General features: G+C 42.0%; 1 protein-coding gene across 1 annotated transcript in view; it reads right to left on the minus strand.

The window, feature by feature from the left end:
• The window catches only part of LOC137533441 (protein SSUH2 homolog), a 56,300-nt gene that overhangs the window by 20,102 nt on the left and 14,040 nt on the right, over nucleotides 1-22,158 (minus strand). Inside the window, exons 5-8 of the mRNA XM_068254831.1 lie at nucleotides 15,166-15,295; nucleotides 13,691-13,751; nucleotides 7,535-7,659; nucleotides 5,487-5,549 (exon numbers count right to left, since the gene is read on the minus strand). Of these exons, the coding sequence (XP_068110932.1) occupies nucleotides 5,487-5,549; nucleotides 7,535-7,659; nucleotides 13,691-13,751; nucleotides 15,166-15,295 (379 nt within the window). The remainder of the gene's footprint in view (nucleotides 1-5,486; nucleotides 5,550-7,534; nucleotides 7,660-13,690; nucleotides 13,752-15,165; nucleotides 15,296-22,158) is intronic.

Here is a 22,158-nt window from a genome sequence, read left to right on the forward strand (position 1 = left end):
ATACAAAGACAAGCAACTAAATGCGGAGGGATGGAAGATCTCGCATACCAAGAGAAGTTGGACAAACTGGGCTTCTTTAGCTTTGAAAAAAGGCGACTGAGGGGTGATTTGATTAACATGTATAAATACATCAGAAAGCAATACAAAAGCTTGGCAGATGAGCTTTTTGTCCCTAATACCACGGACAAGGGGACAAGATCTGTGAATGAAGGAAAAAAAGTTTTGGCATCTTTTTAGAAAGGGGTTCTTCACAGTGAGAGTGATTAAAATTGGAATATCTTACCTTAGGAAATAGTTATGGCAAACTCTATGGGCTCGATTCACAAAGCGGTGCTAACCCAGTTAGAGACTTTAGGCATGATAACCATTGCACCACGCTGGTGAAAAGCCAGTTTAGGCATGATAGGTTTAGGCGTGATAAGTTTAGATAAGTTTAGATCGCACATAAATTCCCGCGCACAAAGCAGCACCATTAAACTCTATGCGAAGTGCACCAGACTTTGCGAGCGCAAAACTTTTGATCAGCTGTGCACTGCGGTGCTAATCCAGTTGGTGCTTAAACTTATCACGCCTAAACTTATCACACGTAAACTTATCATGCCTAAACTTATCACACCTAAACTTATCATGCCTAAACTTATCATGCCTAAACTGAGTTTAGGCGCGATAAAGGGCTTTTCATCAGCGTGCTAACTGTTAGCACCGCTTTGTGAATCAGGCCCAATATCTGCATTTAAAGAGGGCTTGGATGCTTTCTTTGCATTGAAGGGCATCCACAGCTATAATTATTAGGTAATATCTGGGAGAGTTGATCCAGGGTTCTATCTGATTGCCAACTGGATTTGGGAAGGCCCAGGCCTTGTAAGGTTTTTTTCCTTTCCCTGGATCAAGTAGGAAATGTGTGGGGTTCAGGATGGTGTGTTGTTTTTTTCTGGTTGAACTTGATGGACAGATGTCTTTTTTCAACCAAATTATGTAACTATGTAATATCCTGCTGCTCTGGCCAGCTAGGGGAGTTGGCAATGTGTATACTGTAAGTAAAACCTTGTTTTTTAGGTAGGTAGAACATGTCAGAGATTAAATGTACCAAATAAGCAAATGTACACACTACCCAGGTAATGAGGGTTGCCCTAATTGTACAATGCATGCTATGTACCTGTTGGAAGTACCGGTAAAATTGCTGTGCACTTTCTGTGCATGGTAGTTTTACCATTGCATAGTGAATATGCTCCAGTGTACCAGAAATGGGATGTATACCTGTAACTTCAAAACACAATTTCAAGCTTTTGTTTGTTTGTTTTAGTTTTAAATTGTGTCTAAAGAGGTTAGACATAAAGAGGTTAGACATATTGTTGTCAGTGGATATGCACATTCGAGTTAATTCCACTCACTTCCTGTCTACCATGGAAGTATATGGCATAAATCTAAAAACTAGAGGTGGGTGTCTGGTGAGGTTCCAAGGACCTTCCAGAAGGAAAATGACTCACTAAGGGCTGGTGCACACCGAGCGGGTTTTTTGGGGTTTTGCGGATACGCTTGGTTAATGTATCTCAATGGGGTGGTTCACACCAGAGCGGGAGGCGTCTTGCTGAAACGTATACTCCCGGGGTGAGGCATTTTTTGGATTGCGGAGGCGTTTCTGCCTCCAATATTAAGTATAGGAAAAACGCAAACCGCTCTGAAAAACAGCAGTTCAGAGCGGTTTTGCAGGCATTTTTGTTACAGAAGCTGTTCAGTAACAGCTTTACTGTAACAATATATGAAATCTACTAAACTAAAAACGCTTCCCAAAACCGCAAAATGCTAGGTGAAACGCTACAGAAAAAGAAGAAGCATTTCAAAATCTGCTAGCATTTTGCAGATCTGCTAGCGGGTTTTGGTGTGCACCAGGCCAAAGATGGGTAGCACAACCAGCAACCGTAGTATCTAGCATGTGAGGAGATCCCTTCCTCACTCGGGTCTTTGGTGAGCCAAAGGGTCGCTCCCTTCTAAAAGTATATTGGTAAAGATATCTTAAAGACTCTAAACTCTAACAACCCACCCAGGCATAACCTGGGGAATGGGGGTACTGTACTGCGCCCCAAAGGAAGAAGAGGATTCCACAACTTAGACATTAATTGGAATAAAAAAAGAGGTTACCTGAATCAGTAAACTACTGCAGGTGAAAATATTGATTGGTTTATTAGCACCGAACAACAATGCATCTCAGGGGTAGTTGCCAGCGTCATCAGGATAAAACAGTGTCTATTGTGACAGACAACACCGTCAATAGGAGTGCCTGTCAGGCTGTTTTAACCTGTTGAAGTTGGCAACGACCCGTGAAACGCATTGTTTATCAATTCTAATAATCCAATCCATATTTTCCCTAGCAGTGGTTTACTGACTCAGGTAAGTCTTTTTTTTTTTTATTCCAATTAACGTCTAAGTATCAGAATAATTTTCCTCCTTTGGGGTGCCTCTTACCTCTCCCAGTACATTAATCTGAAAACTGTCAGTCCAGGAGGCACAAAATGAGGCACAAAACACTGAAAACTAGTTGGGACTCCACTCTACAAAAATAAAATATAAAATGTACATTTCTTTACTGTAAAGTTTAAATACAGCTTCTTTTGAGCATAACAAACAGTAAAAATGCAAATTGCTTGTACGATAACTCAAAGCTCCATGGGCCTGTATAATTTAGATTAGACCAGTTATTAAAGGACAAAAAATTGTAAAATTGGAATTCAGTTCTCTCGGAGTAAAATACAGTATAAATTACTTTTTTTTTCTATTTTGCTGTCACAGTAGGCAGTGAAAATCTGACAGATCCATCAGGTTTTGGTCTGGTCCATCTCCTCATGGGGGGTTCTCACTAGAGCACTCTCCACATTGCAGTTGCTCAATCAAACTGTCAAAATAGTGAGCAACAAGTAGGGAAGCTGGCTGACATCTTTGTATAGATTCTTTTAAGAGAGTGCTTTTATAAGCAATAAAGGAAACACTGAGAATCCTATGAGGAGATGGACTACCCCAAAATCTGTCAGATCTGTCAATGTTTACTACCTAATAAGTGACAGTTACATAGGAAAAAATAATTTATAGTGCATTTGAAGCTTGCAAACTACAATGCAGGGTTCAGATTAACCTGTTTCCGATCGCGTCACGCCGATGGGCGTGGCCGCGGCGGCAGCCCCAGGACCGCCTAACGCCGATTGGCGTGAAGTCCTGGGGCTGTAATTTGCATGAGATCGCGCGCACGCTGCGCATGCATCTCATACTCGGAGGGCCGAGCTCCGCCCTGCCTTCAGTCTCCGAGCGGCTATTGCCGCTCGGGAGACTGTTAGACGGCGATCATGCCGTCTATTTACTCTGTGCAGCTCTGCGATCAGCAGCAGCGCTGCACTGGGGACAGCCGTGTGACACGGCTGTCCCCCTGGGGGACAAGAGAGCGATCGGCTCTCATAGGCAGAAGCCTATGACAGCCGATCGCCGTAATTGGCTGGCTGTGGGGAGGGAGGGAGGGAAGGGTTTTAAAGAAACAGGGATTTTTATAAAAAAAAAAAAACAATAATATTTATTATAAAAAAAACAAACATGGGGGAGCGATCAGACCCCACCAACAAAGAGCTCTGTTGGTGGGGAGAAAAGGGGGTGGGGGGAATCACTTGTGTGCTGTGTTGTGCGTCCCTGCAGCTTGGCCTTAAAGCTGCAGTGGCCAATTTTACTAAAAATGGCCTGGTCACTAGGGGGGTTTAGCCCTGCAGGCCTCAAGAGGTTAAGAATAGCTCAGAGTCCCAGGGGTTCCACAACACACTCAGCAGCTTCCAGCTCGCCTGCCGAATACACAATCTCTAATCTGACACTGCACCTGTGCCTCCTCATATGTCGACTTCCTATCTGGGTGGGATAAAAATCAGGTGTGTATCTGGGTGGAATGGGAAGGCCCACCTAGTTACTTCCTGCCCATTTCGGAGTCTGTGCCCTAAAGCCTCCTGCACACACTAGATGAATGTCAGCCGAGGTGCTCAATAATGACTGCCTCTGCTCAGAATCAAGTACAGCGGCTCCGATGCCACCTGGGCCATATGCAATTCATTTTTTCACCTGAGTTTTCTCCCAGGTGATATTTTCACAACTTGTAAATAAAATGCCTTTTGCACCCCCAGCAAGCAAACTAATACTCAAAATAATTTTGACAGCACTTTCTCACCTCATTTTTGGTACTTTTTTCATCGCAAAGTGCTAAAAAATTATTTTAAATTGAAGATAAAAAATTATCTCTTAGAAGAAAACTCAGGAGAAAAAGTGAATTGCATATGGCCCTGGTGCCTTGACTAGTGATCTGCCTGGCCGATCAATTTGGTGGATCGCTGGTTGAGAGTATTATCCTCCCCATTCACCCCAGGTGCTGTGTGATATCACTTGGTACCCACTCCGTTGGTCTTCTGCTTCCCTACATAGCAACAGAATGCACCCTCTGCCCTGCGATGTCACCCAAGGGATCGGGTTCTGACCCCTGCCAGGTGACATGCCTTGTACCTGTGTATGAGGCTAAAAGAGGAACTGTCGCGAAAACCTTAAGATTTAAAACACATACAAGTAAGAAGTACATTTCTCCCCGAGTAAAATGAGCCATAAATTACTTTCCTCCTATGTTGCTGCCACTTACAGCAGGTAGTAGAAATCTGACATTACCGACAGATTTTGGACTAGCCCATCTTCTCATAGGGGAGTTCTCAGGGTTTTTTTTATTTTTAAAAGCACTTAGTGAATAGCAGTTGCTCCATTCAACTGCCAAAATAGAGTGCAGCGAGCAGGGAGGCTGGCCCGCATCTTTGTATTAATCATTTTCAGGGAATGTCTTTATAAAGGATAAAGGCCATGCTGAGAATCCCCTATGGAGAGATGGACTAGCCCAAAACCTGTCGGTAAGGTGAGAGATTTCTACTACCTACTGTGAGTGACAGCAACATAGGAGAGAAGTAATTTATGGCTAATTTTACTCTAGAAGAAATGTACTTCTTATTTGTATGTGTTTTAAATTTTAAGATTTTGGCGGCAGTTCCTCTTTAAAGTAAACCAGAGCTCAAAGCTTAGTAAGGCTTCCTCCAGCCCCATAAGCACACGCAAGTCCCTCACTGTCCTCCTGTGGTCTGCCATTCAGCTGCGATTAGCCCCGGTAACTGGTTCAGTTGCATCAGTCGGGGTCTTCTGCGAACGGCAGACCACAAGAGGACAGCGAGAGATACACACATGCTTATGGGGCTGGAGGAAACCCCAGGTAAGTATTGATTCTTACTATTCTTTGAGCTCCGGTACACTTTAAGAACGCTGAAAAAAAACAGCAACCAAAGAGTTGCGCCCAAACGCCTTCCCTGGTATACACTATGTTTAAAGAGACCACACCACTCTGCATATCAGTTCGTCAGTGTTTTTATTTATTTATCTGTTGTTTGAAATAGTGGCATATGCTGGAGGTTAAAACAATATTTACTTCTACTTACCCTCCCTATTCCAAAGCATTTAGCACAGGGTTTCCTGCCAACCCCCATACACAGTGAACACACCTGCAAAAAAAAGAACAGCATTGTTTTAAAGCAGATCTACAGACTGGTATAGCATACAATAAGAAAATGTCTCCCAACAGCTTATTGCCCATCTTATTTTCCTTTATTGCAATGTAATTTAGTTAATTTAAATAAAAAAAAAATCACAAAGCTCCCACGTCTCAGTACAGCTAGAGCTGGAAGCAGCCTTAGCAGGTATGTTTTATATCTTATTCAGCTGTGCAATGAGAAAAACAGTGATCTCTTACATGGAATCAGTGGAGCTTTGATGAGAACCATGCACTGCCGGGTCTGCTGCTGTCCATACTTCTTAAACTATCTTCTGAAAGCCATGGAAAACTGAGCCATATCACAGCCTGGGGCTCCATGGCAAACTGAAACTTACTTGTATTAACCTTTTTAGCAGCTGCAAAATCTAGTAGAACAGGGGGCTGGACATACCTGGCTACCTATACTGGGGGCACCTATGCCAGTCTACCTATACTGGGGGCACCAATACCTAGCTACCTGTGCAGTAGCACGGAGAGGCTCGTGCACTAGCATCTCTGGCTAAAGGACAGTACCCAGGATACCATTTTCCTGACAATTTTTTCAACAACTGGCTATACTTTGAGTGATAAGCGAAGGTTTCCGCGATCGCGAGGCTTGGGTACAGACGAGCATTCACGCTGATGCCATTTAGCGTTGGGTGGTGATAATGACCATCACGGCGTATCGGATCTCTAAGATCCCCAACAACTCTCCGTAAAGTACCGCAACGGCTTTCCATTCGCATCCATCGTGTGCCGTGGTCTGATGTCGGGCATATCCGCCAGCTGGAAGATGGATCGTTAAAATGCTCGTCATGTAGGGGGTGTCGCTGAATCTATCTTCATCCGTTGGGTAGTGAGTATTCAGCTTTACTGTGCAGGTGAAGCCGTGCTCGCGCAGGTGCAGTATGGCCACGCTCATGCCTGAAGAAGAACGTGGCCGCGATGTTCCTACCTACAAGCTCTTCTTAGAATTCTTTAGGGGGTTGTGCAGGAGAATTGGGGGACAGGAAGACAACGTGGGAGGCCTCTATAGGAGACTTCCCTCTTTTTTGCTTTTTGAAACCTCGGGTACACTTTAAGAATACTAATACATCTATAAAAGTCCTTTTTCCAGAAGGCCCATAAAAAGGAGGTTCAGATGGAGACACCTACTGTATCTTTTTTCAGGTAATGACTCACATAGGTTAATGAATAGTATATCAAAATACAAGTGCGCTCTTCACAAACAGTAGGACCTACAGAGGAGACAGAAAGCTTCCAAGCTTCCATAGCGTAATACCGTAACTTCAGTTGAGCAGCAGCATCCTGAAATGACAGGAGCTGATGTTGCATAGGATCATTAATCATACACATCTAAAATCCTCAAACAGAAGGACTGAGGCTCACGGGATTGTTGCCACCTCAGAAACCAGGTGGATCAAGCGCTCCGGCTGCCATCCAGCCAATATATGGTAAAGTCTGCCAGGTTTCACAGATGAAGCTTTATTCCAAAGGCTCCATCCCACACAAGTATACAGGCTGAGGGATATGGAGCACGCTTATTTTCCGGGGCATTTGTTTCTAAAACACAGCGGCGTCCCGCTAGTGAATTTCCCAGATGGCTCCGGACCAGCTGATGTTTGTGGAGAGCGCACTGGTATTTTGATATACTGTTATTTACCACCTGGAACATTGCCCGTGTGCGCAGCCACTTTAAGTTGCTGTCTATTGAGATATTGAGAACTTTGTGCAGCTAGCGCAGTGTACTTGGACATTTTGATAGGTTAATGAATAAATTAAAAAATGATGAGATAAGATGTCTAATTTTTTTTGTTAGTGTTGGAACTCCATACCACCATATCTGTGAACACTGTGCTGAGGGACAGGACTGCAGCATCTTGTCACATAATTCAGTACCATTGCATAGCATTGTTTAATTGTTATAAATAGCATTATGTTGCAAGATGAATTTACCTCCAGTCTGCTGGTATGAGGCACTTTTAATTTATGCTTTCCATCCTGAAACATGCGTGGAACCACCACAGGAATCTCCCACGGCTTTGGGGCCGGTCCATTTGCTGGTCCATCGATGGTTTCACCTGTCCACAGGTAGGTGCAAAAATTAGAATGAAATTTGTTCTAGCAGAATTTTCTTTATTCTTGCATTCTCTACCATTTTGGAGGAATATTTTACAGAACCAATAGTTATTTCAGTGCTTTCACAGCATTCCCCACTTTCAACCAAATCGGGTCTGTTTCCGGGCATTTTGATATCCAAGGCAAAGAATGTTTTTTTTGTCTTATTTTTATAAATTGTTGATTTGGCTAGTTAGGCTGCAATTAACTGTTTTCTTCCTTTTAGGAATAGCTAGCTTCAAGGTATCTCTACCTCATCAATCTAAAGAGTGATTGCAGCAAATACCTTGATTTCCAGTGAAAAATCAATAACTTATTGATTGGACATACAATTAAGATTGTATCATGAATATGGGCACATCAACCAATCTTAAATGTTTACTGTGCTCACAGTGGATTCTCCTCCAGAAGCCTCTACTGGATGAAAGCTGTGTGGCAACTGTGGCATAGCAGATGGGATTGGCGGGTGTTTGTCACATTGGTTCCCCCACACACCCACACACACACAATCTTATGTAAAGGAAGAATGTACATTAAAAAAATACCCAAATAATAAGCCCTGTCTATTACTGTTGTGGGGGGTTTGTTTCTGCTTTGTAAAAAAACAACAACAACAACATATTGTTTATGTACAGCCTGGGTCTTTAAAAGTCCAAAAAGTGTCCTAGAAATGCAGAAGAGTTGTCTTAATCAATATAATGATCACTTACTGCTTAATTAGCACCTTACTAGTACCTGTTTTATCTCGTGTTATGCTACACAGAGCTCTTTTGTGATATTAATCAGCAGTGTCCATTTAAGTGTAAAGATTTCCATTCATCCCTTTCTTAATGGAACCATCAGTTGTGTATAATGCCGGGAACACACAATGCAACTTCCCATCCAATCGACGGGTAATCTGACGTGAAGTTCGCATGTCCAAACTGCTCTGCATCAATAAAGGGATTAATTTTCTGATAATAAATTTGCAAAATAGATCCCTTTACAGATTCAACATGTTGGAAATAATTGTCAGATTCCCATCAATTTTATGGGATGTTGCATGATGTTGTGTGTTCCTAGCATTAGAGTCCCTTAAAACTCTGCACTAAGAATAGTTCCGTGGTGCCCCCTCCTTCTCTGCCTGGATTGCCTATGCCTAAAAACGGCCTTGGGTGTGGCTGTGACAACACTTATTGAAACGGGGTTGGGGGGATTTCCTATCCACGGGTGCCACTAAAGGAAAAAGGTCATGAACATTTGCAGAAAATAAAGCAGAGGGACACCAAGAGCCCCAATAGTGTAATTCGTCTTGGGGACAACAAAATAAATGAGAAGTTAAAATTATACTTACAAACCATGGTTACCAATAGGCAACCACTGTATAGGCAGGTGGGTAGAACAATCCTGACCCCACTCAGGAATAAAAAGTCGCTCTCTGTAGACAGGAAAATAGGGTAACAACCCTCCACCCAGGGTGGACTCAATGTAGTGTACAAGATACAGAGGCGCCAAAAGAATAAAAGGTAATTAAATGAACTTCAAAAACCAACTGGTTAAACAGAGGAGGCAGCGGTGGTCTTACCCCCTCCAAACAGACACAGGCAAGGACTGCGATTCAGACAGTCAACAATTTATTCGGAACTCCAAAAAACAATGCAACGCGTTTCACGGGCCATACATCCCGCTTCCTCAGGCAAAATACAGTAGGAGTCACAGCATCTGTATTATATCAGCGAGCTCGGCGCCGAGCTCGCTGATATAATACAGATGCTGTGACTCCTACTGTATTTTGCCTGAGGAAGCAGGATGTATGGCCCGTGAAACGCGTTGCATTGTTTTTTGGAGTTCCGAATAAATTGTTGACTGTCTGAATCGCAGTCCTTGCCTGTGTCTGTTTGGAGGGGGTAAGACCACCACTGCCTCCTCTGTTTAACCAGTTGGTTTTTTAAGTTCATTTAATTACCTTTTATTCTTTTGGCGCCTCTGTATCTTGTACACATGAACATTTGCAGGGCTTAGTAAAAATTTGCTAGGGACTGTCATGGATTGGATTTAGGCCCCTGGATGAGGCTTTCACTTTACTACTCCATGGATGTATCTGTATTCTGTAGCAGCCAGGACTGCCTGAAAAAGAGGCACCAGAAACAGATTTAATAAAGCTGCTGGAATTGCACAATGGAGGCCTCACCCTCCTATTGTCTGACAGGTTGTATTGTGAAAAGTGAGAAACATTGTGGCACTGGTTCAAACCACACCAGATGTCCAACATATTTCTTAGTAACTGTAGGTGGATTTCATTATTACTAACAGTCCATTTTTTAAATGTCTTTAGTGATCCCTGAGCCACATCAAATAAGCAGCAAGAACATGGCAAACATAAGGATGTAAATGACGTGTCTGTGGCATGTGCAGCAAGGTTGGAGTTAGGCATACAAACCTCCCAACTTTTGGAGATACAAAAGAGACACTTTAAGACACACCCTGCAACACCCCTGACCCCGCTCCCACCACTCCCCTCACAATGCATATCAGAAAGAATTCAGAATCAAAAGATGTAGTTTAATCATGCTATTGCCGAATAGTGTACTGGTTAAGGGCACCGCCTTTGACATAAGCGAATGGGGTTCGAAACCTGGCTAGGGTCAGTACCTTTTCAGTAAGGCGTTCAAGGCAAGATTCCCTAACACTACTGGGCGGCCCCTTGAGCGCTCCCTTAGTGGCTGCAGCTCTTGAGTGCTTTGAAACCGAAAGGAGAAAAGCGCTATACAAATGTTAGGATTATTATTATTATTCAAACCACACTGGCCCTTTCTATCATCATTAGTTTTTTCTTCAATTTAGCATTTGAAAATAAATATATCAATTTAATTATGAGAATGCATTTTAGTCAAACACATTTTTTTAGAAGAAAAATACATATATTTACATAGATCTGTACATCAGTCCTGAAAAAGGGACAAATGCAGAAGGAAGAGGGATAGAGGAATTGGGTTCCCAAAGAGGGACTATCCCCCCAAAATAGGGAGCTATGGGTATGGGTTAAAAGGGGAGGTGTAATGATCTCCTCTGTGAGGTCTGTTTTGTCTTCAGACACTACTGCAGCCAGACTATGCTGGCTGCTGTTTGCAGAGATTTTCTGACATTTACAATGAATGAATTGTCCATTTGCATCTCATTCGCATGCCATTATGGTGTGGTCTGCTATTCTGAATTCAAGTGCTATGCTGTTTGCATGTGGATGCATGAACTTATGAGATGCAGGCTAAGTGAATGCAGATGGCTGCTTTGTCCTTTTGCGTGCTTGTCTCTGATTGGTGTGTTAATCCATAAAAGTCACTTCCTGACTCTGCCTCCCCGCCCGACATATTGCTAGTCTATAGGACTGCAGTTCTGGGTCTATGTTCATGCGAACATTTCTCTGTGATAGCTCTCGGACCTTAGTCAGATCCTGGTGTGTTTGATCCGGCAGGACCCCGGGGATTCACACATAGCGAAGGATTGTTACTATTACTGTATTAATATTCTGTCTCAGACCTTAGTCAGATCCTGGTGTGTTTGAGCCGGCAGGACCCCGGGGATTCACACATAGCTTAGGTTCATTATTGTAATTATCATTGATATTCTGTGTATGACCTTCTGCTTGAACCTCTGACTCCGCTCTCTGCCTCCTGATTCTGTACTGTTCTTGTCTGATCTGTTGCCGATTCTCTGCCTGATTACCGGCCCTGATTTCTGCCTTACGATTCTGTACTGTATCTCCTGATCTGTTGCCGACTCCTGATTGTTTGACTACTCTGCCACCAGTGGGTTACTCCCACTGGGGCTTACCGCCTTGGTGGCGATTGCCACTTTACTGTGCACCAAACACGTGTACTTCTCACAATAATAAAGTATACTGATTTGTTATGTTCTGTACTTTTTGTATTGCTCATTGCTGTTCCGCATTGTGCAATTTCTGTCTGGCATGCATGGATGCTCTGTGAATGAATGTCTGTTTCCTCAAAGCCTACTATCAGTTTGACAGACATTCATCTGATCTGTTGCAGATCTGTTCCTGTTCCTGTCCTGTTTTTGTATTGCTTATTGCTGTTTCCGCACTGTGCAATTTCTGTCTGGCATCTGTGGATGCTCTGTGAATGAATGCCTGTTTCCTCAAAGTCTGCTATCAGTTTGACAGACATTCATCTGATCTATTGCAGATCTGTTCCTGTTTCTGTCCTGTTAATATATTGCTCATCACCACATTCGTTTTGTGCAATTTCTGTCTGTCTGTGGACTGTTCAGAGGATTTGTCTCTCTGTGCTCCACAGTTCCACCTGCTGGCTGGTTTTGTTCCTCCACAGGTGTGTTCCACCATTACTGGGCTCCTCTGTCTGAACGCTTGTGGGAGATCTCCTCAGAGTCAGCGTACATGCTGTGCGCTGACTGTGGAGATCATTCCCCAATCGTTACAGGAGGTTAGAGCTAGGAAAGTGCTGGTGGAATCAGAGAGAAGCTTAGTGCAGAGAGTGAGGTTAGAATTGGACACAAGGTAGGAATGATGTTATAGATAGGCACAGGGCAGTAGAGAATGGTGAAGGGCTATAGTAGGCACAGGGCATGATGTTGAGGTTACAATTAGGAACATGGTAAAAGAAAAGAGTGGGGGCTTTTAGATTTAAGCAAGGAGGAGGTTAAACTTAAAGAGGGACTTTAACCAAGGATCGAACTGCATTCCTATCAGTAGCTGATACCCCCTTTCCCACAAGAAATCTTTATCTTTTCTCAAATAGATCATCAGGAACATCTGTGTGGCTGATATTGTGGTGAAACCCCTCCCAAAGTGTGATGTCATGACCATGGACTAGTTTGATGTCTGTGAACCTTGTAGCATTGTGGAAAATAACGGCTTTTTCCAACTGACAAGCAAGCAATATCTCCCTGTTTGCATAGAACATCCCATACAGATTCCATACAGATGTCACCACCAGTGATACATTTCAGAATCTAAATCAGGGAGTGGAAAGATTTTATAATGGGCAAACACTGACTAAATAATCTATAAATTAATATAGCAAAAAAGAGGCAATGTTATTTATTCTGTTATTTTAATTACATTTCCTTTTTAAGCTTAAATTTGGGGGTTGAGGTTAGTGTGAGCTACGGAACAAGAGTATATTAGAGATGTGCACATAATGAAGGGTCAGCTTGGAGTCAGGCACAGATTGGGTTGAGCCAACAGTTATGCGCACGGTCAGTGTAGATGCTAGGGGTTGGTTTACAGCTAGGCACAGGTCAGGGGATAGGCTACAGCTATGCAGAGAGTGGAGGGACATTACAATTAGGTGCAAGGTTGTAGTTAGGAGCCATATGGGGCAGAATTTACAGTAAAGCGCATACAAGAGGAGAGAGATCAGGCACAAAGTTGAGAATATGACTAGATACAGTACAGGGTCACAGGAGATAAGCAATGGGAATAGGAAAGTGAGGAATTTGTTAAAGTTAGGGCTGAAGTTAATTTGTACCGGAGGCGATAAGTAACATGATGAGATAAACGTGTACATAGAGTACAAAACATTAATATACAGGTCAGGCTGTTTTACGTGGTTTATCTTGCTGAAAGAGTTCATTTCCAGGCACGGAAGTGACAGCTTCTGTCTTGTCGGTAGCTTGTCTAGCTTGTCTGGAATATAGTAAACATCACTGATAAGCTAATTACAGCCATAAAAGTTTTCCTGGCAGAATAAAACTTTTGAGGACAGGGGAGAGACGAGATCAATAGTTCATGTATTTTCACTTTGGGACACTTAATAGACTGCTACTGATTAAAGAAAGTAAAACATTCAACCTACTTTGGGAATGTTAGGAGGATAAATATCATTGTTTATCTCATCAGTTTATTTTCATCTCAGGTTCACTTTAAAGTTAGGCACGGGAATATGATGTTATCCTTGCAGAAAATAATCAATACATTAATGTAAAGGAAGCTTGAGTGGTTCACAACATGCACCAATGAAAGCACCCATCACCTACCATAATACGGTACGGTCACCCATTTACATTTCCGGTACTCTGTGAAGGTCTCCAGGCAATACTAGAATGAAAGAGGTACACATGTCAGACAAAACGTGTAGCTTGTAACTTTCTTATCATGTCATGATCTAGTATGGTTATATTCAACATATCGACAATGCTTTACTAATGTGTGCTGTCTCTGTATTCTGCATTCATCAATTGTAAAGGTAAGCTTTAACCACTTCCCAACCACAGGTTTTTTTCCTCTTAAAAACCAGAGCAATTTTCACATCCGATTAATTTGCCAATAACTTTATTGCTACTTATCACACCAAAATAATCTATTTATTTGGATGGTACTTTTTTCTAAGAATTATTTTATTTTGCATGTGTTTCAAAGAGAATAAAAAGAAAAAAATAGAAAAAATAATTATTTTTTAGTTTTCAGTCATTATAGTTTTAAAATAAAATGTGCTTTTTTAGATAAACCCCACACATTTTATATTTCCCATTTTCCCCAGTTATTACATAATTTAATTTATATCCCTAGTACAATGTATGGTGATAATATTTTATTTGGAAAAAAAAGATGTATTTTTTCTGTTGAGTTTTTTTAATATACTATATTAATTAATACATGTCTTTATTTGCAAAAATAACAGTAATATACTCTCATGACATACATATTAAAATAAGTCCCTAACCTAAGGTAACTATTTATGTATTTTTTAATGATGTCACTTTATTAACATGTGTTTAATTTTGGCAACTATGGAGTAAGGATGAAAAGGGGCTTAAAACTAATAAATATATATATATATATATATATATATATATATATATATATGTGTGTGTGTGTGTATATATATGTGTATATATGAGTATGTATATATATATATATATATATATATATATATATATATATATATATATATATATATATATATATATATATATATATATATATATATATATATATATATATATGTGTGTGTGGGTATGTACGTGTAATTTTACTTTTTGGCCATAAGATGTCCCCACACTTAATTCCTGTACACCGTAAGTGTTGTGTATCTGCTGAAGCGAGTGCAGTGATTGGCCACAATGAGGGAGCCGTGGTCTCACCTGAGAGACCATCGGGTCCTATAACAGTACAGCTGCCACCATGATTGGCAGTGCGCCCAGTTTATCAGGCTGCAGGGATCTAATGTCAGCCGCTGATGTTATGTACGTTTGCACACAGAACTCCCGGAACCCAGTGTGAGTGATACCGATGCAGGGGGACACAGAGACAGAAAGGACACAGGCACATTGGAGTAACAGAGGGGGGAACACTGCATATTTTATTATTTTATTTTATTGCTATTAGCAGCAAAGCTTATAAATAGTGCCGAGACTCTGTGTTTTGACATGATGACATTTCAGGGATATTTAATTGTAATTCTTCATGGAATTCTTCTCTGACAGTACCTTATTGGTTTACAACAAATTACCCTGTAAGTGTGCAAAGAGTGGAAATTCTGGAACACCATCTCTCTGGCTGCTTTGGAGCTGAAGCAGCAAACCTTACTTCCGTACTCCATAAACACCTTTCTGGCCACATCTTCTGAAACATAAGGCGGCCTGTAAGAAGAGATGAGATACTGAATTTTATGACAGAACAGCCATAACATTCTTACATTTACATATTTCATAGGACAATGGAACATCTACTGTATCTTGTTTGAAATAAGTGGCAATATTAAGGTAGAAAAGCGCAATATTAATGGTATTTGTCTTGTCTGTGAAGGTCTATAGGACTTCCAGAATCTTGCTAGTGTAAGTGTTTTTAAACACCTGGTGGCTCTGAGCTAAATGTTTCAACGCCATGTTCGCTTCCATGTGACTGTCTCTCAGGCCTGACTGGAGCAAACCAGCATTAACCATGTGATCTCGAACTGCAAATCACAGTAAGGGACCTTTTATACTATATGTTGAAAAATTGATGCATTTTAACTTTCCATAGCATTGCATTGTGAAAAAAAAGCTTTCAGTTAAAACACATATAATGTGCATTGAGCCATAGGGAAACATGGACTTTACCTTGCACCTCAGTTGTCTGTTCAGTTATAACTGACAGCGAAATTGTACAGCAGTTTTGTTGATTCCCGTATTCACCTAAATGAGATGTAGGGATAGCCCAATGGTGCAGTATAGTCAGGTTTATGGAAAATGTAAGTATATGTGTTATACTCACAAAGGTGGGGTACAGATTCCTGCAACCACCGCATAAGCCTGCGGGATAATAACAGCCCCTGCTCAGTTCTCCAGGTCCTGCAGAATACTGGATGGTCACTCCCCCATGGTTCTTAATAGCTTCCAGAAACAAAACTGCAAAGCTACTACCTCCAATGGAGGTCTGATTGGATAAAAGGGTAGGTCGGAGGCGCCCAATGCATATAGCGTTATTGTGTCATTTGACAACCAATAAAAAACGGAAAAAAGGGGAGGTCATTGCTTTCCTCCCCAGAATACAAGGACACCAGAGCAACTGGATAATAATTTATTCTAAACAACTTAGACAACTAGACAACGCGTTTTGTGGGTCGTAGCCCACTTCCTCAGGTCAATACCTTGCCTATTAACAACAAATAGGAGTATCAATAATAGAACACATATGAATATGATAGTACATACACAATCGTTAAAAAAGTTGCTATGGCATTTTGGATATATAAGAAAAACAATAAAGCACACAAAAAACTATAAAATACATTACTTTATAGCACTGTGTGATCATCAGTAGGATATATTACTTTCCTGCATGCATAATCCTATAATGCAGTAACAGAATGATCTGCAACATGTCTGCACAATAAAGCTTGTTTAGATAAAATTAGACGCTCCTGACCAAGAGACGCACCTAGGTTTAGAGAACAAAACTTAGTGGGGAAAAAATGATGCATCCATGGTGAAGGGGGGCATCTTGTGGATTATGCCCACTTTGTACCTCATGCTACCTTTGTACCTCTTGTTTCTCCCTGTATTCTCCTCTGCCCCATGTGTCCACCTCTGTCCTCCTCTATGACCCTTTGTGTCCCCGTGTGTCCTCCATTTGTCCCCCTGTGTCCTTCTCTGCATGGGCACAGTACAGGGAGGTTTGAGGTTCGTATTGGCAGGCGTTCACAACTCAGGAACTTCTTTGCATTGAAAAAAAATCAGACTTGTGATTGGTCTAAAATTACTACGGTTACCTGATTTTTGTGGGAAAATTCTGCATTCTCTTATTGGTCTAATGCTTCCGAGTTCAGTGATTGGGCTAAAATTAGTCAGTTGCAGTAAATCAAATTTGTGCGGAATTTTGATTTCGGATTTTAGAGGAGTATTTTATTAAATAAAAAAAATAAAAAAATCACAAACAGAATATGAATGAGCATCCCTTATTATGATTGCTCCTATATTTTATTATTTATATAAATTTTTATTATTTTCTTATTATAATATATTATTTTTTTTATACATTTATTTTAATAACTACATATTTTTATTTTACTTTAATGTTTCATTGATCTGATTTCTAGCGATTTTTTTATTGATGTTATTTTTTATATTTTTATTATTAATTTGATTTTATTGATTTTTATTTCACTTCTATATCTATATCTACTTTTAATGTTTTATTCGACCTGATTCCAGCCCCATATTGCATTTATGGCAACTAGCACGTGATCCACTAATTATCGATCTATACATTTTTGCATGATACTTGTAACGATTGAGGAATTCTCTCCGTGATCAGCGCACAGGATGTGCGCTGACACTGCGGAAATCCTCCACAAGCGTAAAATTTGCGGGAACCCAGCAGAAGGTGCAATGCACCTGTAGAGGGAAATTCCTGTCGGCAGGTGGAGCTGTGGAGTGCAGAGGAACAACTCCTCTGCCCTGCCACAGACGCAAGACAGGAATTGCACGTAGGGCAGAAACGCAATCGCAAGAGAGGCGATTGAGAATGAGCACAGAGACAGATTGTATGTGTGTGCACCAAACTAGTCGCCAACCCGCGACGGTGCACACACCACAGCAGATATGAAGTAGGAACGCGATCGCGAGAGGTGCGATCACCAGACGTGACACAAGGCTACAGCAAGGCGGAGCACGAGAGTAGCAAAGGCACAGCAAATCATACAATGAGGAGATAAGGAAAATAACAAACGCTAACTGAACGCGAACACCGCACTCATTCGCAACAGTGCACGCGTTCATGCGCGGTCTCCACATGATAAGCACAATAGAGACAAGCACGCCTAACTAACCACTGACAGACAAACATGAAACAGAGGACGCGAGCGCTTGCTTAACGGTTACCTCACCGAGCCTCCAGCAAGCGTTCATAGCTGACAAGACAGACACACGAAAACAGGGACAAGCGAGAGATAGGATCCACAGCACTAGCGAAAAGAGGCCAGTGCGATCCAGGGAGACAGAGAGATGGAGATTAGATGGATCCACAGCATCTAGCGCTAGGCGAGTGCGATCCAGGCAAGACAGATAGAGGAGATAGCTGGTAGCAACCGCTGCTCCAGCTATACCCCAAGAACAAAGATCAGAACGACCTCCTGTCGACCACCGCAGGGACAGGACAATCGCAACAGACAGACAAGACAGATATGCAATCCTAACTGTACAAGAGAACCTGCCGAGTGCAGTCCCAAGAATTACTCTTAAGCTAATCTTTCAAACAATGAGCAAGGCTGACACTCTCCAGAGTGTTTCACAGGAAGAATCCTTATGACCAGCAACTTACTGTGGTATCACATAGTATTTATAGAGCAAGCCCACAAGGGATGTGGCTAGGCAGTCTGCATGACAAACATATGCAAATTCCTCAGCAGCAAGTTGCAATACTGACAAAAGGTCTCTCTTCCAGAGACCTGCAGAATGCAGATCTGAACAGTGGTCAAAAGGCTGCCTGCCTGCGCAGGCAGCCACGCGGATCCTCACAATACTCTTTTGATCTAATACAAAATAATCCTTTCCTTCCACCATAGGGCACTAAAGGGGTCCTTCACAAAATAAAGCATCACAGTAATGGCATAATTTATTGATACCACTCCCTCTATTTAATACAGCTAATATACAGTGGGTTGCAAAAGTATTCGGCCCCCTTGAAGTTTTCCACATTTTGTCACATTACTGCCACAAACATGCATCAATTTTATTGGAATTCCACGTGAAAGACCAATACAAAGTGGTGTACACTTGAGAAGTGGATCGAAAATCATACATCATTCCAAACATTTTTTACAAATAAATAACTGCAAAGTTGGGTGTGCGTAATTATTCGGCCCCCTGAGTCAATACTTGTTAGAGCCACCTTTTGCTGCAATTACAGCTGCCAGTCTTTTAGGGTATGTCTCTACCAGCTTTGCACATCTAGAGACTGAAATCCTTGCCCATTCTTCTTTGCAAAACAGCTCCAGCTCAGTCAGATTAGATGGACAGCGTTTGTGAACAGCAGTTTTCAGATCTTGCCACAGATTCTCGATTGGATTTAGATCTGGACTTTGACTGGGCCATTCTAACACATGGATATGTTTTGTTTTAAACCATTCCATTGTTGCCCTGGCTTTATGTTTAGGGTCGTTGTCCTGCTGGAAGGTGAACCTCGTCCCAGTCTCAAGTCTTTTGCAGTCTCCAAGAGGTTATCTTCCAAGTTTGCCTTGTATTTGGCTCCATCCATCTTCCCATCAACTCTGACCAGCTTCCCTGTCCCTGCTGAAGTAATGCACCCCCCGAGCATGATGCTGCCACCAGCATATTTGACAGTGGGGATGGTGTGCTCAGAGTGATGTGCAGTGTTAGTTTTCTGCCACACATAGCGTTTTGCATTTTGGCCAAAAAGTTCCATTTTGGTCTCATCTGACCAGAGCACCTTCTTCCACATGGTTGCTGTGTCCCTCACATGCCTTGTGGCAAACTGCAAACGGGACTTCTTATGCATTCTGTTAACAATGCCTTTCTTCTTGCCACTCTTCCATAAGGGCCAGCTTTGTACAGTGCATGACTAATAGTTGTCCTATGGACAGAGTCTCCCACCTGAGCTGTAGGTCTCTGCAGCTCGTCCAGAGTCACCATTGGGCCTCTTGACTGCATTTCTCAGCAGCGCTCTCCTTGTTCGGCCTGTGAGTTTAGGTGGATGGCCTTGTCTTGGTAGGTTTACAGTTGTGCCATACTCCTTCCATTTGTGAATGATCGCTTGAACAGTGCTCCGTGGGATGTTCAAGGCTTTGGAAATATTTTTGTAGCCTAAGCCTGCTTTAAATTTCTCAATAACTTGATCCCTGACCTGTCTTGTGTGTTCTTTGGACTTCACGGTGTTGTTGCTCCCAATATTCTCTTAGACAACCTCTGAGGCCCTCACAGAGCAGCTGTATTTGTACTGACATTAGATTACACACAGGTGCACTCTATTTAGTCATTAGCACTCATCAGGCAATGTCTATAGGCAACTGACTGCACTCAGATCAAAGGGGGCCGAATAATTATGCACACACCACTTTGCAGTTATTTATTTGTAAAAAATGTTTGGAATCATGTATGATTTTTATTCCACCTCTCATGTGTACACCACTTAGTGTTGGTCTTTCATGTGGAATTCCAATAAAATTGATTCATGTTTGTGGCAGTAATGTGACAAAATGTGGAAAACTTCAAGGGGGCCGAATACTTTTGCAACCCACTGTATATTGCCAGAGCTATAGCACCCAAAAGATCATACCATACACTCTCCAAATCACTATAGAAGCCGCTACTATGACTAGTCTTCTAGAAAATGGTCATAGACGGCGGCAGACATAAATATCACTTAAGATGGCCCCAATACTTTTCAATAGTAAGTCCCCTAAAACATGGCCGCTGCTATAAATCACCCCCAAGATGGCCGCAAGCCTCACCTCCCCTGTATACATCGCTCACTAATTATGAAAGATCTATTTATAGAACGAGCCACTACAAGCAGCGGTAATAGAGGCGCCACCTATACACTATTTGCAGTACATCTTAAGGTAAGCCGTGATTCTATTATATGCGATACCTCTACAGCAGGGGTGCCCACACTTTTTTGGCTCACTATCTACTTTAAAATTTGCCGAGTCCGGGATATCTACCAGCATTTACAGTATAGGTAGCTACTGTAGGTATAGGTGCCTTCAGTATAGATAGCTAGGTATAGGTGCCTTCAGTATAGGTGGCCAGGTATAGGTAGTTAGGTATAGGTGCCTTCAGTATAGGTAGCTAGGTATAGGTGCCTTCAGTGTAGGTAGTCAGGTTTAGGGGCCTTCCGTATAGGTAGTTAGGTATAGGTGCCTTCAGTATAGATAGCTAGGTATAGGTGCCTTCAGTATAGGTAGCCAGGTATAGGTACCTTCAGTATAGGTAGCCAGGTATAGGTACCTTCAGTATAGATAGCTAGGTATAGGTGCCTTCAGTATAGGTAGTAAGGTATAGGTGCCTTCAGTATAGGTAGCCAGGTATAGGTTCCCTCAGTATAGGTAGTTAGGTATAGGTGCCTTCAGTATAGATAGCCAGGTATAGGTGCCTTCAGTATAGGTAGTTAGGTGTAGGTGCCTTCAGTATAGATAGCTAAGTGTAGGTCTCACTTACCTCCCTCCCGCTCCAGCGGCGGTGTCTGGGGCTCATCCATGTCTCCCCTCCTTCAGCCACGGCTGGATGGAGGGAGATGAGCAAGACGGCAGCTGAGTGAACGCTCCGGTGGGCGAAGGGTCGGCAGGCAGTGTGCGTGGATGCGTGTGTGTATGCCCCCCAGCCATGGTGTCACATTATGGCAGAGCCACCCCTGGCCTCTCCTCTTCAGCCGCGCCACCTCTCTCCTCCACTGCCTTCCAATTGGCCGCTACCAAATAGGCGGTCGTGATCTATTGGGCACCCCGGCTCTACAGCATGATTTTTGAGGGAAGTGAGCCAGCTACAGGTCGGCATAGTGCTACTAGTAAATAACGCTTGCAATTATACTGAGCTTTTAATTATCTTAAAGGGAAACACCCTTATTTTACTGTTGTTGTTAATAAAGTTGTTAATAAAACCAGGTAGGGCTTATAACCTTGTTCCAACTGATGTCATCTTACTTAATTTTAAACTTACAACTAACTTAGGTCATGATTTTATCAACATAAGCTTGATTGTGCAGGCGTTATGCAGGCGTTATGCAGGCATGTTGCAGATCATTCTGTTACTGATATATAGGATTACGCATGCTGGAAAGTAATATATACCACTGATGATGTATATATATCTTTAAAATGAAAAACTTGATTCTTGATTGTTGTTATAGGCACTGTATTGACCTAAGGAAGTGGGCTACGACCCGCAAAACGCATTGTCTAGGTTGTTTTGAATAAATTATTATCTAGTTGAACTGGTGTCCTTGTCTTCTGGAGAAGTAAGCAATTACCTCCCCTTTTTTCATTTTTTATTCGTTGTCAATTGAC

Source organism: Hyperolius riggenbachi, chromosome 9, assembly GCF_040937935.1.
Source record: "Hyperolius riggenbachi isolate aHypRig1 chromosome 9, aHypRig1.pri, whole genome shotgun sequence".
In the NCBI taxonomy this organism is placed as follows: domain Eukaryota; kingdom Metazoa; phylum Chordata; class Amphibia; order Anura; family Hyperoliidae; genus Hyperolius; species Hyperolius riggenbachi.